The sequence below is a fragment of the Nematolebias whitei genome, chromosome 17 (genome assembly GCF_014905685.2).
Source record: "Nematolebias whitei isolate Nwh7 chromosome 17, NemWhi1, whole genome shotgun sequence".
Taxonomy (NCBI): Eukaryota; Metazoa; Chordata; class Actinopteri; order Cyprinodontiformes; family Rivulidae; genus Nematolebias; species Nematolebias whitei.
Genome location: NC_056514.1, coordinates 29084156 through 29102965, shown reverse-complemented (window position 1 = coordinate 29102965; position 18810 = coordinate 29084156). Strand labels below are relative to the sequence as shown.

Genomic DNA, 18810 nt, shown 5'->3' with positions numbered 1-18810 from the left:
TCATCAGTCAAGGAAACACACAACAAAACTGATTCTTCCTCCAAAAGTTTGGTTTGTTGGTTTGGAACTGGTTTGTTCCACTTTGGAGTAAGCTTTTGGAGGAAGAATCAGTTTTGTTGTGTGTTTCCTTGACTGATGAAGCCTTCCGGATCGAAGGCGAAATGTTTCAGCACAAAGAAAAAAACTGTCCAGATGACCTGACTGAAAAATGTTGGATTTTATACCTGGATTATTGAGCATGGACTTTGATAAAGTCTCATACTTCACTCTGCTGTTGTTTACCCTGTAATTTCTATTATATGGATAGAGGCTCCCCCTTGTGGCATAACTGTGCTACAACAATGGCACCAAATACACATTATTGAAAAACTGTGTTAAATTGTGACTTGTCCAAGTTTCTGAAGTATTTTTTATGAGAATTTTAACAAGTAATCCTAAATAACATTTAAAATAATTAATTCTGCAGTAGTGTTATTTAACATGGACAAGAGTAATATACTCTGCATATTTATCTACACTATTATTTTTGCTGTAGTAACATAATTGCAGTGGTGACATTGAAGGTGGGACCAGTTACAGTGACTTAACCTGTAAAAGACCAAACTCGATCATCAAACCCTGAACATCAGACACTTTCTTTCTGGTCTGTCATATTTCTCACCCCTTCTTCATGTTGTGTCCCAGGAGAAACGTGTGATGAATACTGCAGGTCACCAGATTTTGCTCAATTGCTTGGAGATCCTGCAGAGAGCACTAAAAGGTGAGGATGTTGGTCCATAATATAGATATTGTCTTTTGTTTTTTTAAGTAAAATTAACTCATTAACAGATCAGTCAAACAGTTTAGAGTGAAATAAAATCAAGGCTAGAAAATTGTCTTGACTTGTATTTACTTTGATTTTTATTATATAATGGCATTTCTGATATAGTCATATTGTAAGTTTTCCGATATTCTTTTTCAGTCTCCTCTCTGTCCTCCATGACGGATCGTCTTGAGTCCATAGCTCGACAAAACATGTAAGTATGAGACGTCTGCAAGTTCAGCTAGTACTTGTTTTGAACGTAAGAATGAGTAAATAGGTTGAGATGTTTTCAGTTGGATTCTTTATGACTCTTTTTGTTTTGTGTGCAGGTTGGGCTCTCACCTCAGCCCATCGGGAACAGAGTGCTACATCACATCTGACATGTTTTACGTAGAGGTGCAGCTGGACAGCAGCGGCCAGCTTGTGGATGTGAAGGTTGCACATCAGGGCGAAAACCCAACGGTCAGTTTATTTGAGCTCTTTTACTGGAAGAAACACTTGCTGAATGATTATGACTGGATATTTTGTGCTCTGCAGCTATAGATTTGCTTTAGGTCTTTCTCTCTCTAAAATAAAAAAGGATGAATTTGAGTTTTCTATGCAACAACTTGCATGAAAATTTTTATTATTAAATATTTTTTGTCTTGAATTGTTGTTCACAGAGTTGCTTTGAGCTGATTCAGCATCTAAGGTTAGTAGAAAAAGCACATTTTCAGCCTTAGCCCTACAATATAAACACTCATTCAAGATTTCTCACTTTTGTTATGGGCAATGTTTTATGCACCAATAATAAATATTTAAATAATTCACATTTTGTCATCAGAGAAAAGAACTTTGAAGAGTTTTCCAAACACCTCAAAGGACTGGTTGATTTGTACAGACTTCCTGGTGACAAGTAAGTTGAATTTTAGACCATAACGTTGTCCGTAAAACTAACATCAAAATGTGATAATAGTGTTTTTTAACAAATGTGACTGAAGGAAAAACATATATATTTTTTAGTTTTAATGTTGATTAATCAGTATAAATAAGAACCCAGGTTTAATGCTCCAGATGTAATTGCACTGGTTGTCAAAACCTTAGATGGAAATAAAAACTTCTGATTTAAACACTGATTCAGTACATCTGATGTTCAACACTGTTCAAATTTCCGTTTCAATTCTAAATATAACATTTAGAAAGTAAGGTTATATAAGGAGAAAAAAAAAAACTGGACTCGAGTCTGTAGTAGGAGGACACTGATGGCACAAGAGATATAAAAGCTCCCTAATGAGACGTCAAGCAAGAACAATAGAGAGTGGGATGTTGAAGACATTTTTTTCCAACTGCAGTTTATCCACATTTTGGCAAGCTTAAATATAATCACAGAAAGTATTGCCTTCTTTTGGTAACATTATAAATACATCAGATTCCTGAAAAAAATCTTCCAACTTGTTTGTTTTTTACTGTCAAATCTGCCAGTGTTGTATATCAAGGTTAAGAAAAGGTCATATTATTATATATAAAAATTAATTTAACTTTAACAGTTAAGTTTCTATATTTTTTTGTTAATGCCGAAGGTAGTTCACCACCGAAAAGTCTAAATTAATATTTAAAGCTGTCAGACAGAATCAAATTGCACTGAATCAAATTAAACAGTTTTGTTTATAAATATTTTGTCACAGAATTATATTGTACCCTGTAAGAGAACACTTCTGTACAACCTAACCTGGAAAAAATACTTTCTACTGTACAAAATAAGATGAGACCTAATTCCAAGATAAGATCCGTTTGACAAATGCCACATTGTGTGTTTATTTACATCACAATAATTTCTATGTTTCAGTAAACTGAAAACAAAGATGTATATAGCACTGCAGTCTCTGGAGCTTGATCTCACCAAGATGATGCACATGTTCAGGTAAGTTTACAGAAGCGTTCTTTTATTCCTGTAAGTTTTTCCTACTATTTCTTGACAGGAGGCTGTAATGTCTTGTGCTAATAATGCAGTTTTTGTGAACTTCCGTTAAGTAAATGGTCACAATTTAAAAGTATTGTTAGCTCGGTCCCTCCTGACTTTAATACCATGATAATATGTTTGAGATGCTAATCAATAAGTGGAAAAGTGTTTTCTGAATTTTAAATATGACTGTAGCTACATTAATTTTATAAGTTTTGATGAAGAAAATCAGTAAAACTATTACTTCCCTTGAAATATATGCTTACCTAAATTGTCTTGAGTTATTAATTAGAAGTAAAAGTTTCAGTTTGGTTATCTGCTTTGCAAATTTTTGTTCACCTGTTTTCTAGGTTAGCAACAAACGCTAACACAGTTGAAACTATTCTTCATGGGAGTGTGGGCTTGTTGACGGCCAGGAGCGGCGGCCATCTGGTTTCTCTTCAGTGCTACGTGTCGCCTTATGACATATTTGAGGTGGAAACAGACTCGCAACTCAACTTAGCAGATAACAATGGTAATTTTATAAAGAATTGCTGAGACAAAGGAAGAATGACATTCCAACAGTTAGTAATATAATTTGCTTTATGACAGTATTGTGTGTGGACTTCTCTTTGCAGTGCCAAGTTCTCTGGGCGTTAGTGTCTCTGTGACAATCGAGGGAACCACTTCTGCTGTGTACAAGCTCCCAATCGCACCACTCATCACTGGATCCCACCCAATTGACAACAAAGGGTAAGAAAATACACCTCACTTTGTCAGGATACTTGGTATTTAAAGTAAAAAGTCATAGATTTACTGTTAGTTACCGTATTTTTCGGACTATAAGGCGCACCGGATTATAAGGCTCACTGTCGATTTTTGAGAAAATTAAATGATTTTAAGTGTGGCTTATAGTCCGAAAAATACGGTATTTTAGCATGACTGTCAGTAATGGTGGACTGTTTATGATTATATATATAATTATTATTTCTGAATTTCAGCACACCTTCCTTTTCCAATGTGACCAACTCCAACTGTGTGGACCTGCCAGCATGTTTCTTCCTCAAAATGAACCGCCCCATGCCTTTCTCACTCTCCTTTATTCAAAGGATAAGCAGTGCTACTTGTGAGTTAATACTTTGCACATGTCAGAAATTTGCTTTAAAAGGGCATATTTGTTTAAATCTTTTTTCCCTCTCCAGCGATCCCAGTGTTTGAGACATCTCCTAGCCTCTCACCTCTCTACCAGCTGATTGTCCAAGGTCAGCTGCAGCTCCTGGAGGAGAGCGGCGGTGTGCCACCAACATCGCATAACATGCACTTTTATTCTGTAAGCTGATGCACACAACACACTCAGACGTTGCATTTGTGTTTAAATCACTTTATTATTTTTGTTTAGGTCTGCATGTATACAGTCCACGCTATTTATTCATGTTTTTGTTAAAAGATTTCTTATAATTTAAGATAATTTTATTTGTCAAAATTACATTTTCGTCTCTTCTTGCCTGTTTTGCCTCCGTACCTATTTAGAAAATGTGCATTTAATGATGTGCACTTTGTTTTGGTCAATTTTTAAAGAGGTTAGCAGTTCATTTTCTTTAATTCATCCAAGTTACTTTGCAGGAAAACATCTACTTTGTATTTTTTTTATATAGATTTTGCCAGATCAGCAGCATTGTTACTTCCTGAATGGAGATGCCCCAGTGCAAGATGGTCATTCATTACAAGGAGCAATGGTGTCCAAGATCCCCTTTCGTCACCCAGCACAAGTGCTACTCTTGTTGGACATCATTCGCCACCAGGCAGCGTACAACACCTTGATTGGCAGCTGTGTCAAACGAACCTCTGTCAAAGAAGGTAAGTCTGACAGTCTTGAACTGGGTGTCTGTTGTCTTAAATTACTTTTGTTAAGTGTAATGTCCCTTTTTTGTTTTTCAGACAGTGCAGGACTTCTTCAGTTTGAAGTTTGTCCACTTACCGACTCAAGTTTCAGCGTCTCGTTCCAGCATCCAGTCAACGAATCATTAGTCTGTGGTGAGTATCCGCTTTCATAAATAACTTTAGTGGAGAAAAGTTTTTATAACCCTTTAGTAAAACTGAAATTCTCTTCTTTTTTTTTCTTTTTTTTTTTTTTACCTGGCAACTTTAGTTGCATTTTTTTTCTTCCTAACACTAAATTTAATCATAAAAATGCTATATAATTTGCTTTATTCTGAAAAACCATGGAAAAGTTATTTAAAATATAAGAAGTGTTGTGGAAAAGAACAGAAATAATTTGCACTTCAGCTATGAATGCTTTAAAAAAAATAATGTGGAAACTTTCTATTTACATTTTAAACTGAGAATGTTATTTTTATATTGTATTAACTTTTCAATGTACACCTAGTATTGTTTGATTTGAATGCTTAAGTGTATAGTTAAGCAAAAGATGATCCATTTATTTATTTTTGAGTTCAACTTAAATTAAAATTGTAAGTCAAAATCAATGTTACACAAATAGCTTTTATGGTTTTGATAGTGACTCTGCCATTTAACATTACTATAACTCAAACATCTGTGTGTTGCATGTAGTAACACCTAGAATAATCTTAACAGTTTAAATACCTCCTGTCCTGAGGCAAATTATTATGAAAAAGCCATTTAAAAGATTTTCTTTAGTGTCTGGATTTGTTCTTTCTTTTGTCTGCAGTTGCCCCTTCATTGTTTTGCTCATAGAGCTTGCATCCATTTATACAAGTGCATGCAGTAATTTGTTTAAGAATGATCAGTGGTGAACCTAATGATTATTTGCTTGTTATCTGTTGCTTTTATCAATATCAATTATAAATTGAACAGAAGTGTCAGACTTATTGCTGCATTTTCCTGCATAAAAGTCGCAGGTTTTTGTATATATTTGCCAGTCATGCGATTTATACACTCTGAAGTCCTCTCTTCTATTTAATTTCCTCTAGTTGTGATGGAGGTGATTGACTCCAGACAAGTGATTTGCAAGTTGTATAAAGGACCATCAGATGCTTTGATCTGTACGGATGATTTCATAACCAAGGTTGTCCAGAGGTGAGACTTTTAAATTTCTTTTTAAATGTATCCATATGAACAGCATTTGTGCATGTGGTAATTGTTCTCTCACCCATGCAGATGCATGTCCATTCCTGTTACCATGCGAGCTATTCGAAGGAAAGCTGAAACTATTCAGGCAGATACTCCAGCTCTTTTGCTGATAGCACAAACGGTGGAAACCATGGTGAAGAATAACCCGCCACCTTCTGGTAGTCCTACCTATAACATGGCAACAGGCGATGGAACTAACCCCATTGGACTGCCTGGGATTACAGGAAACAGCACACCTACTGGGGGAGGACCACCTGGGGGACCTAATTTTGCAGGTCCAATTACTACTCTGTTTGGAATTCCCCGTGCAGAAAGACAATCTCAAGGAGTAGAGTGCTTAACTCCTGGAGGGGTGGCGGGTCAGCAGCAGTTGCAGCAACAACAACAAAGTCAAGGTCATACAGATGATTACAGTAAAGTCACTCAGAATCCCATACTGACAAGTCTGTTACAGATAACTGGAAATGTTGGGTCTAGTCCCAACTCCCAGAATGCACCACAGCCCCACCAAACTCCACCGCCAACATCCTCTCCTGCCAGCAATACAAAGAACCATCCCATGTTGATGAATTTGCTGAAAGACAATCCAGCACAAGATTTTGCTGCTTTGTACAGCTCTAGTCCGTTAGAGAGGCAAAATTCTTCGTCTGGCTCTCCACGAACTGATGGCACGGGTAATTCCTGTTCTGGAGGGAATTCCAAAGGAAAGAAGAAACGTCCCCGGGGACCTGAAAAGAGCGGAGTATTGCCTGGAGCAGGCGTAAGTGGTGGTTTGTGTATGAAATCACAAGCATCCATGTCCCAGCACCACTCGGTAACTCAGGAGGACGATTTCCATCGTGAGCTCCTCTCTATGGATGTGGACGCATCTCAGAATTCTATCTTTGACGTTAACCTAACCAGTGACGGCCTTGAAACGCCCCATAGCATCACTCCAGCTCCCAGCCAGTGTGGAACACCACCCCCAAGCTCCAGCATGCCTTATCCACCGTCTCATGTCCAGTCTCAGCAACAGCAACCTCCTGGTACGATACCGCCTCGTATTGTCCGCCTCCCCAGCTCTGACAGCATTGGACCTGATATCACAGAAATCTTACAGGATTTACCTGAGCAAGCTGGCAAAGGCAGCAGCGGGAGCCATGGGCAGCACCCCATTGGCAGTGGTGTGGACGATGGAGGTCCACTCGGTACTCCAATCCGTGACTCCTCCAGCTCTGGTCAGGGTAGTGCAGTGTTTGACTCGGCAGACATTTTTAATACTAACAGCAATGAAAATCCTTTTACAGATGCAGCTGACCTGATTGCTGAGGCAACTGCAACTGCTGCCACTCCCAACAGTGACTCTTCTTCCAATAATTTCTTTCCTGATGCATCTGACTTCAACCCTGACCTTCTCTCCTTTAACGAAAGCTCTCCAAGTGCAGATGAAGACATGGACCTAGGCAAAGGGTTTGGGGGAAGTAGTCAGCAAAATACTCCAGCAGGAACTCCCCAGAATCCTACTCCACATGGACAGAATACTCCAGAGGCCTCACTGAAAGACCCTTTTGATATGGGGATAGTTTATGGAGGCAACAGTGGTGGTGGTAAACCACTTCTGGGACAAGCACCTGACTTGGGAGACACTCATGGTCTAGAATCCCAGAGCCCCCTCATGATGGGGCTTAGCACTGCATGCACCGATTTTAAAAATGCAGAACTCAAAGTTAAACAAGGACTTGTGCGTCCAAAGGATGAGAATGGGGGCAGTGGAGGTAGCACTTCAGGGATGGGAATGGGCAGCAGCTCAACAGAGAGCAAACAGCAGGTAAAGCGAAGCAGGACCCCATCCAGCGAAGGAAAGTCCAAAGATAAGCCGCCGAAACGTAAAAAGCTTGATCCTGATGGTAAATCCCCGTCCCACAGCTCAGGAGGGCGACCCTACACACCACCTAGTGGGGGTTTGGGCTCTGGAGGAAATGTGAGTGGTGGAGGTTCCAAGTCACCCGGTAGTTCAGGACGCTCACAAACTCCCCCTGGAGGTGCCACACCTCCAATTCCTAAAATCACCATTCAGATCCAAAAAGGGACTATCACTGGGGGAAAGACATCCTCCCATAGTGGCTACACCTCCAGCAGCTCAGCCACAAGCAGTACAGGAGGCACAGGTGGAGCAAGCAGCAGCAGCAAAAGCCATCATTCACACTCATCTTCCTCTGGGAAGATAAAGTCCAAAGAAGGCTCCATGTCACAAGGCAACAACTCCAAGCCAGGAGTTGGAGGGGGGACATCCCAGTTGAAAGGTTCGTCTCAAGGGATGGGTGTCGGCAAACCTGGATCTTCTCCAATCACTAAACATGGGTTGTCTGGACCTGGAGGTACTGGAGGTGGAATGGGAAGTAGCAATAAAATTAAACCTCAAGGAGGCAAGCCTCCTGGGTCACTTATGAATCCCAACATTAAGCCCAACATTTCTCCCTCTCATTCCCGCTCCAGTGGCTCTGGTGACAAATTGTCCTCTCCAATGAAAATGCAGCAATCTCAGGTTCCAGGAACCCCTCCTTCCTCCAAGGCTAAGTCTCCAATAGGTTCTGGGGGTGGAAGCTCTGGTGGGTCCAAGTCTTCCTCTGGTGGAAATATTGGCTCCCAAAAGCCAGGTGGTGGGAGCACTTCCTCAGGTTCCACATCCTCTTCATCCTCCAGTTCATCTTCAGGTTCCATGAGCTTCTCGGGAGGTTCCCAGTCACAGTATGGGAACAGCGGAGGTGGAAGCGGAGGGACTGGAGGTGGTAGTGGAGGTGAAGGAAGCGGTGGTGGCGGGCCTGGTCAGAACAATGCAAATAACCCCAACTCCAAAGGCAAATCTCCCAGTCGTAACAAAAAACCCTCGCTAACCGCCGTCATAGACAAACTGAAAAGTGTAGGTGGAGGGGGAGTTGGGGAGGATGGTTGTGAGGTCGGGCCACCAGTTGGCGGAGCTGGTATGGCCTCAACGCCTGGTGCTCCTGGAAATGTTCCCAGCGGACCTTCAAACATGGGCTCTTCCAAACACCCCTCGTCCTCCCAAAGTGGCGATTATAAGCGTGAAAAGTCTGATAAAGAGGCAAAATCTAAGGTGATGGTTTCGGGCAGCAGTAGTGGAGATAAAAAAATAATGGAATCAAAAACGGGTGGGGTCGGAGGAACCACTCTGGCCAAAATTATTATTAGCAAACCAGATAGTGGCTCACCGAGCATCAAGGCTAAAGTGACTCTTCAGAAAACTAGTGAAGGATCCGGCGAGTCGATGCGTCCACAGATTTCTAGTCTCAAAGCTTCGCCCCTCTTCAGCGGCTCCACTCCGAAACACGACCGCTCCTCGCCCAGCCACAGCCGCTCGCCGGGGTACACTCCTCTCAACCACGACAGCGAGAGCGAATCGGGCAGCAGCTCGGTAGCTGAGAAGTCTCACCAGAACAGCCCCAGTTCGGACGACGACCAGACCGTGCGCCCCCTTCCCCCTCAAGACTATATGAGCTCCATCCCACTCAGCTCTGGCGAGAAGCACAAGAAGCACAAGAAAGAGAAGAAGAAGCTGAAAGAGAAGGATCGAGAGAGGGACAGAGACAGAGAGCGAGACAGGGAGAAGGAGAAAAAGAAGTCCTCCATGTCCATGGGCTCTTCGTCTCATATGATAAAAGCAGACAGTTGGTCACGGTCTCCAATCTCAGCTTCAGATTCGTCGCTTTCCATGCTTGGCTCGGATCGTCCGTCCCGCTCCAGTCCGATCTATATGAGGAACGAGGATGACGACCTTATGGACTCAGCCCTCACTGGAAACCTTTAACCTGACCTTAAAACGTTTTTATTTTTGTTGTCTTGTGTATCATCTCTTACCTTTAAACGTACACTTATTTATTTGAGTCAAACCACAAATTGGAACCGATGATCCGAATGTGGTTTTGAGTGATTATTGACCCGATGAAGCTGTATTTTAATGTCATATTTTACTATACGAGTATCACTGTGTAATGCTATATGGACAGCAGTTTTATGATGTAAATGCTACTCAGATGAAGCTGCCTCATCGTACTTAACTAGCTTCATTGCAAAGATTTTAAAGTGAAAGTTCAAATATTTTTACTGTCAAGAAATGTTTTCGCATGTTTTTTTTTTAATGCTTTATACATCTTGTGAAGCAGAAATGTAATTGACAATGTATTATATTGCCATTTAATTGTATGCTGTCAAGATAAGCAACTTAAAATCTAATGTAAAAATATTGTAAAGTGACAGATGCAGGTGGGCATTTTTTTTAGATTTTGCTACAATTTGATCTGTGTGTAAATGAGTGTAGTTATAGAAGCAGACTGTAAAAGATGATGATTGCGAAAAAGAGAATTGTAGGCAAAACTAACTAAGATATTTGGAGGCTTGAAATAAATATTTCTGGCAAACATCATCAGACTGGATTTCGTCACAGTTTTAAGTGCATCTCACTAGATGGCAGCAGAGTATTGGGATGTTTGCTGTCATCAAGTATTCATGGTGATTTGTGACGAGTTGAACAACGCACGAGGTCGTTCTTCAAGGTTAAATGGATTTTCACATCTTTATTCACACATCATGGAAGCTGATTTGTGAAATTATGGTTCAACAAGCTGCTAGAAATACACAAAATGTGTTTGAATGGTTAGGAGTCAAGAAAAGCACAATCTTTGCTGATCAAACCACATTTTTCAGATTAAAAACAATTAAATATTAATATTTAAAGCCTAGGATTCCTTGAAGGAATATTTAACCTGACAGATTTAATGCCAAAGTTTAAGATTATGTTAAGAAATGATGGGAGATGCAGTCATTACAAAAACATTGCTAAACAATTATTGTCACACATTTAAATTTTTGAATAGCTGGAAAGTGAATAATATGCAAAACCCAATTAAGGCTAACATGAAAACTAACGTCATTCAAAACATCTCTGAAGCCTCTAAAGCTCACAAAACAATTTACACAGTTGCAGATATTTATATCACCTATGTATGTAAACGTCTTGGTTGACAATAAAACCAGACTGTCTGAGCAAAGCAAAATGTTGATTTCATGCACACATGGTTTTCTAAACTCACCAGTTTATATTCCATCATAAATGTAATTCATTTAAAGGTACTGATTCCAAACTAAACTAAAAACTAGAAGAATGCATTTCCTGCGAAACTGCAGTGCTTATTGCAGAACTTGCTGAAAGTAGCTAAAAACAGCTGAAATTGGCTCAAAACATGCTGAAGTGTAGCTGAAATGGAAGAACGTGTAAATCAGCAGGAGACAGCAGAAAGAACAAAAGTTAAGATCAGTGCAAAAAAAACATGGAATTAATTGAAAAAGCTATTAGCATTTAAACAGCTAAGTAGCCGAAATAACTGAAACTAGCAGAAGTAAGCTGAAAGGAGTTGAAATCAGCAGAAATAATTTAATTAGGTTGAAGGTAGCAGAAATTACAATGAAAAACAAAATCTGAAAATAGATGAAATTAGATCAAATATGCTAAAAAAGAACTCTGAAAAGGTAGAACAAGCTTAAGAAAGCAGAAAGAACATATTTGCCCAATTAGGCTGAAATGAGCACAAAAAAGTGGAAATTACCTGAAAAAAGCTGAAATTTCCATAAAACAACTGAAATGTAGCTAAAAAGCAGAAATAAGCTTAAATTACCAGAAGGAAGTGGAGAGAGCACACTTTTGCTTAATTAGGCTGAAAAGTTTAAATGAGTGTGTGCAACAAAAGTGGAATTAGCTGAAAATGCTAAAATTGGCATCAAAACAGCTAAATAGCAGAAAAAGCAAACTTGCTGCTGAAAGTAGCAGAACAAGCTGAAATTGGAACGAAGAAGCACAAAACATGTAGTTAGCAGAAAGAATCTGAAAGAAGCACAAAACAGCTAAAAAAAAAAAAGCTAAATGTACCTGAAAAAAAGTTTCAATTTGCACAAGGAAGCCGAAAGAAGCTGAACCACAACAAAATGTGAAAGGAGCAGTAAAAGGTTGTGAACAGAGCTAAAGATTTGAATGAGCTCAATTCATATATAGGAAAAAATGGCAGAAAAGGCTAAATATTTCAAAAAGCTAGTTACACCAATACAGTCATATAGCACCCCTCTCCTGAATGAGAACGTTTTGATTTATGATTTGTTGAAACGGCACAAAAAGTGTCGAACGAGAAAGATGCTAAAAAATGTACAAAAGAAAAAATGATCACAGTGTGAATGCTTCATACTGAATTCACACAATTAGAGGTTTTTTTGAACTGTTTCAAATGGTGTTTGAGAATTTAATTAATTTTCCAGACATATTGATATCTGCAGGTACACACTCATAATAAGCTACAGTGAGGACACGAGAAGATTTTTAGTCGGTTTCAGAGTCCAGCAGGCGTTCCCTCATAGCAGCTGCAGTCAGAAGCATGGGTCCATGGCTGTCAGCTAGCCGACCTCCAGCTGGAGAAGGTTTCGGGCATGTTCTCATGGCGTCAACGCCAGTGAGGCACTGCGAGTCGGCGAGACGAGAATGTTTTGTGCACACTTTACAGAAAGATGTTCTCAGCCATAATATAATAAGATTTATAACAAATTCTCAAACAGAAGCTTGAGTTGTGTGATGAGCCAGTATGGAGCTAAATCAGTCTCAAAAAGATTCACAAACTCATACAATAACAACATAATTCACAAATGTGTATGACACAACGCATAAAAGACTAATTTAGCTCCATAAACGGTTGGCTGTAGTCTGTGTAGGACCTTCATTCCAAATGACACCGTTGCCACCTGTTTTCAGTCGCTGATTGCTTTTGTAGGTAAACAAACGTAGTTGACAAATGTGCACACATTTTGCTCACTCTTTTATTTGGGAACATGCGGTCACTGATGTGAGAACTATATCCTGCAGATTTTGTTCCTTTATGAATATTTTTTGACAGTCTTCATGACATTACAATGAGTACTTTTACCTCTATTAGTTTTATTTCTCACCTACTTCCTAAAAAATGCTCTTTTCCAGTTAACCGCTCCAATCCAATCGCACAAATCAGCTGCATAACATGATGAAGAGTCTTTGTCTAAAGTGATGCTGCCCCTTTTGCCACTTGGACGTATCAGGAGGTGGAGGTGCAGATGCAGAGCGTGAGACGAGTTCTGCAAATTGCCGTCTCCCTCCACATGAGGAAAGGCTGGGGCTCATGGCTGCTGAGAGGCGATACAGCATGAAAATAACCTCCCAGTTCAAGAAGCAAGCATGAGGAGGGACAGGGAGGGGAGTAATTTACCACTTAGTTAAGCTTTATAGCCACAGACAGTCAGCTTTCTGGAGAGAGAGGGAAGAGGAAGGAAGAATAAAGGCAAAGGAAGGATGGAGAAGTACAGAGTGAACGTTTATTTTCAGCTGTGGAGTGCAGCATTTTAAAACTGTTATTACAGCGTGAGAGCCTAAACCCTGCTGAGCGCAGCAGCTGCAGTAAAACATTTCATTAGTCCTGAAGGTTGAGCCAAAATACTGTGATCCAAATTTTATGTTATTGTGACGATTGCTTATGTCTTTGTGAGCAAGGACATGCAGATTGTGATCGCTGAATATTAATTGTTCTGACGAGAAAAGAGCATTCACAGCTAAATGGCTCAAGGTTGAAAATCAATTCAGAACACTTTTTTTTGTTGTTGTTATCACTATCAGACTGCTGCAGCTGAATCATAAATTAAACTAGAGAAATTGCATTTCCTGCAAAAATGCAGTGTGAATGCAGAAGAACTTGCTGAAGAACAGAACTGAAATTAGCTTAAAAAATGCTGAAATGTAGCAAAAATGGAAGAACAAGCCTAAATTAGCAATAACAACAAAAAAAAGGCAGAAAAAAAGCAGAAAGAACACATTTGCTGAATTAGGTTTAAATAAACAGAAATGAGCACAAAAATGAGGAAATTAGCAAAAAAAAAAAAAAAAGGCTGAAATTACCAAAAGTAGCTGAAAAGGCAGAAAGAAGTTCAAACTACCAGAAGGAAGTGGAAAATCTGAAATGAGCTAAACAATGTGGAATTAGTTGAAAAAGCTAAAACTAACATCAAAAGAGCTAAGTAGTAGCTGAAAGAGCAGAAAAAGCTGAAAGAAAAAAGCTGAAAGGAGCTTAAATTACCAGAAGGAATTGGAGAGAATACAGTTTTCTTGAATTAAGCTGAAAAAAAAGTTAAATTGAGTGTAAAAAATATGGAATTATCCTAAAAAGTTGAAATTGGCATGAAACAGCTAAATAGTAGCTAAAATAGCAGAAAAAGTTGAAACTTGCATAAATAAGCTGAAAGGAGCACAATAACTGAAATGATCAGAAAGGAGTAAGAAGAAGCATAAAAAAAATGTTGTTAACAGAAAGAATCTGAAAGGAGCACAAAACAAAAAAAAAAAACAGCTGAAAGTAGCAGAAAAAAGTTTAAATTTGCAAATGGAAGCTGAAAGAAGCTGAACCTGAACAAAATGTGAAAGGAGCAGTAAAAGTTGTAAACAGATCTAAAGATTTGAAGGATGTAAAATGAGCTCAATTAATTTTCTATGAGAAAAAAATGGCAGAAAAAGCTAAATGTTTCAAAAAGCTAAAGCTGCACCAATACTAAAAGTTATAGCAGGATTGTCCTCAAAGAGATGAATGTTTTAATTTATGATTTGTCGAAATAGCACAAAATTGTGGAACGAGAAAGATACCGAGAAAACGTACAGAAGAAAAATGGATCAAAATAGTGTGAATGCTTCATGAACACACACAATCACACATTTATTAATACCCCCTTTCTTAAAGTCATGTGACAATTACAAATGTCTTTTTTGTTGACCTCACATGCTTTCAGTTTTTGGTTGTGTGGTTTTGCAAGTCTTTTCTAAAGTGCTGTTGGGAAGCAAAAAGCCCCGACTGCATGAAGTTTAAAGATTTGTGCTGAGGCAAACTGAAGTGAGCGGCTGTAAAAACTGTATCGCTGGTGAAACATCAGCAAACTATAGGAGAGGAGGTACACCTCAGTTCACAAATATGATGCGACAGTCAGAAATCACTGCAGCACAGGCTCATCATGAACACAGATCTATTAACTGTGCATCGCTGTGTACAGTTAATGTGAAAAATTCACTGTAATATTCTTTAACCAACATATTCATCAGTCATAGAAAATGCATTTAAAAGTTAATTTCTAATATTTCAGATTTTTGTTGATTAGCTCCATTTTGCAGAATTTAGAGCGATAACAGCTAAGCAACTTTAGCAAACCTCAAAATAGCTAAAATTCAGTCAGTTTTACAACGTTGAGCTAAAAAGATGAACGTGAAAGCTGAGTTTTTCCCAACATCACCTACTATTGAGTTCCACATGTTGCATCCTTAACAAAATGGTGCTGTTACCTATCAGAGTCACCGCTGTCTGTCTGTTAGCAAAATATCTCTTGAACACACTGGATGGATTTTAATGAACTTCTCAGAACTGGACTTACACTCAGAATGCAATAATTGGATTTACATTAAAAAAAAAGTCAAATTTCCCAACATTGAGCTAAACTTTGGTAAAGAAGTAGCTGAGTCATCTTAAATGCATAATCTGAGTTCCAAACCATCCTGCAATATTACATAAAGTCACAAATAAAGTATTTTGCAAGGTCAGACCAAGATAGCTGTTTGTTTCTTTTCTTCATAACATGATCTTGGTTTAAAACTCTGGCATGAAGGCGACTGACGAGACTTTTATTAAGATAAGTAACCACATCTTTTCTAAAGTGACTTACTTTTGGTGTTTTACTTTCAAACACGAGTCTTTCCAGAGGAGTTGTTTCACTGTCTGTCAGTGTGATCTTCAAGCTCAGCCGGGGGACATTTATGTTACTCTGGTTTAAGCTAAGGGTTGAGTTTTCCTTGGGCACCATTCAGAGCAAGACCAAATAAAGATTATTTATTTATTTTTAGCTATAAAATGTGATGTTTCTCTTCATTATCTGCTAAATCAATCCAGGAGTAACGCTTGGAAGGTTGACTACTTGGATCATTTAGCTTGTTTTTCTGAGAGCAGCTCAACAATATGTGGGACACATTTCAAGCTAATGGGAGTCCACAAGTCCAGATAATCCCTGCAGGCCTCAGGTGTGAGTCAGCACGCAACAGCGCCAACACTTTCTGGCATTTCAAACACAAACCAGCGTCTCTCCTGCCAGCTGTCCATGCGTCCTGCCAAGCCCTTTTTATTCCCATATCTCCTCTCTCTCTCTCTCTCTGAGTCATTGCAGGTGATAATCCATCATTTTCAAAGTGTTTACAAGCGCTACATACTATATCTCTCTAGGAGAAGATGCAACTCCTTTAAACAGTTTAAAGGTCTATACAGTAAACAGCCTCATTTGATCAGTTTGAAAGATTTTAAAGGACGGCCATTACACCAGCCGAAGGTCTGTTAACATTTTTTTCCAGCACATTAGTCAATTCTAATATTAGAACGTAATATATTTACTGTGATTACATTGAACAATGTATTTTTTTTTTTTTAAGCAAAATGTTCATTTCCACCAGATCTTTTTCTGTGCATAAAGTACATTTTCTGTTTGGCTGAACTATTGTTGTTATTGTCATTTGAGCTTAAATTACTTTTAATGAACTGTAGCGTTCCCTCTCAAATGTAATGTGCATTAAAGGCTTTAATTTGGTTCTTGAACTAAAATCTCTCTTGTAATCCTCACGAAAAAGGCTTTTAATTAAATATGAAGTTATGACTAAAGCCATTACACCAGAAACAAAAATGCCTTTATTTTATATATTTAGTCGTGGCCAAAAGGTTTGGGAATGACACAAATTTTGGTTTTCACAAAGTTTGCAGCCTCAGTTGTTTTAGAACCTTTTGCCAGATGTTTATATGCTAGCATTCCGTAGTTTTTTAAATATTATTTTTATTGATAAATATATGCATTATAAGCAAAAGACTTCAGGTTTACAAGTTGACCCTTCATCTTCAAGAGATGCAGTTCACCTCAGCATGCTGGATATCAGCCTCTGGGCATAATCTGGAGTGATGGCAACCCATTCTTGCCTAATCAGTGCTTGGAGTTGATCAGGGCTTCTGGATATTTTGTTTGTCCACCCTCTTTTTTAGGATTGACCACAGGTTCTTAATGGGATTTGAATCTGAGGAGTTTTCTGGCCTTGGACCCAAAATGTCAATGTTTGGTTCACAAAGCCACTTGGTATCACTTTTGGTTTGTGACACAGTGCTCCATCCAAAACTCCAAAACTACTGTTCATCTTCAAATGAATCTTAGATTGTTGGGAGAAGTTCCTCTTGGAAGAGGTTTTGAAACCATTCCATAGTGGAAAAAGCCACTATGGAGTATGCTGTTGTTGTGGGAATCAGTATTGTTTGGTGGCTCCTCAGATCCAAGAAGTCCTTTGGATGAAGGATGAATCATCTCGGCTTAAAAAAAGAAACCATCCAGATGACCTGACTGAACATTGTTGGAAAGAAGAAAACAACTTGATGAACGTTATAACTATTTATGTATTTCCGTATTTTTTAATGTGACACTGCTTGCACGTTTTTTTACCCTCAACCTAACATTTTCTAATTTTCATGGTGTACATTAAATTGATATGCAGAAGCTCCAACTAATGTGCATAAATGAGAATGGATATGATGATTTTTACATGAAAATGTCCCTAAATGATGAATGAATGATGGGCTATCCATCCATCCATCCATCCATCATCTTTACCCACTTCTTCCTTTTCGGGTCGCCGGGATCACTGGTGCCCATATCCACTCATCACTGTGTGAGAGGTGGGAGACACCCTGGACAGGTCTCCAGTCCTTCACAGGGACACATATAGACAATAAACCATTCATTCTCTCTAGGTCTGTCACAATAAACAATAAATCAATGAATCGCATGATAAATGAAAATTATCAACCTCATTATCGTTTATCAGCTTTATCGTTTCTTCGTGTCTCTCTCTTTCTACTGAAGACACTGGATGACAAAAGGCTCAACTCCAGTGCTCTTCACTGACCCCTCCCTTTCTCTTTTCGCTTTAAAATTTATTTTAACCGTCCAAAATTGGAGCATTTAAAGCAGCTAAGCTGAGAAGCTCAGCTACGAGCTAAGCTAACAGGCTGACCATGGGAAAAAAAACTCTGTCTTGTCGAAGCTCCAAAATTCACGGTTGAAACCCGTGCATTCGTGTAAAAAGTTGTTTTTCTCTGCAAAAGGAAGCTGAGAACTTACAATAATAATAATAACATGAATAAAACTTACAATAATTACTAACTGTTGTCAAATTTCAAACAATCTTACCATTTATTGCAATAATTTCTGACAAATAATCGCCCAGCAAAATTTGTTATCGTGACAGGCCTAATTCTCTCACTCACAATTTAGAGTTACCAATCAGCCTAACATGCATGTTTTTGGTCTGTGGGAGGAAACCAGAGTACCCAGAGAAAATTCACGCATGCACGGAGAGAACATGCAAACTCCACCGAGAAAGGCCTCCAGACCGGGATTTGTTCAGGCGACCTTCTCGCTGAGAGACAACAGCTCTACCAACTGAGCCACCGTGCCACTCTGCTATCAAGAAATGTTTCTGATATATTTTCAAACATACAAAACACCTCATTTTCTTTGAGAAAAAAAATCTTCAGAAATATGCATTAAATTAAAATTAACATGGATGTGTTAAAGCAATCTAAGATATGAGCATGCTCCATCCTCTTGTTTTCAACTCTTTCTTTTTCTGCATTTATATTTATCTGACCACCTAAAAGTCGTTTGTGCCCTTTTTTTTTTTTTGTAAATATCTCATGATTTACAGCTAAACTGTTGTACAGACTCAATTTTCATATTGTCAGTACACACTTACTGTGCTTTTCTTTTGTCTTAAAGTCAGAGAGACACAAGTGCAACACTGCCACACAACAGCCTCAGACAGAAGTAAGTGGGTCATGTGGATTCAGCTTACGGTGAAAAA

General features: G+C 38.9%; 1 protein-coding gene across 1 annotated transcript in view; it reads left to right on the top strand.

Annotated features, from left to right (window-relative positions):
- med1 (mediator complex subunit 1) overlaps positions 1-10251 on the top strand; it is a 14386-nt gene extending 4135 nt beyond the window's left edge. The window contains exons 3-16 of the mRNA XM_037691445.1: positions 685-760; positions 962-1016; positions 1132-1264; positions 1465-1493; positions 1626-1697; positions 2628-2702; positions 3092-3255; positions 3359-3473; positions 3722-3846; positions 3923-4050; positions 4376-4577; positions 4659-4754; positions 5672-5777; positions 5859-10251. Coding sequence (XP_037547373.1) covers positions 685-760; positions 962-1016; positions 1132-1264; positions 1465-1493; positions 1626-1697; positions 2628-2702; positions 3092-3255; positions 3359-3473; positions 3722-3846; positions 3923-4050; positions 4376-4577; positions 4659-4754; positions 5672-5777; positions 5859-9636 — 5154 coding nt within the window. The 3' untranslated portion in view covers positions 9637-10251. The remainder of the gene's footprint in view (positions 1-684; positions 761-961; positions 1017-1131; positions 1265-1464; positions 1494-1625; positions 1698-2627; positions 2703-3091; positions 3256-3358; positions 3474-3721; positions 3847-3922; positions 4051-4375; positions 4578-4658; positions 4755-5671; positions 5778-5858) is intronic.
- Positions 10252-18810: the final 8559 nt, after the last annotated feature.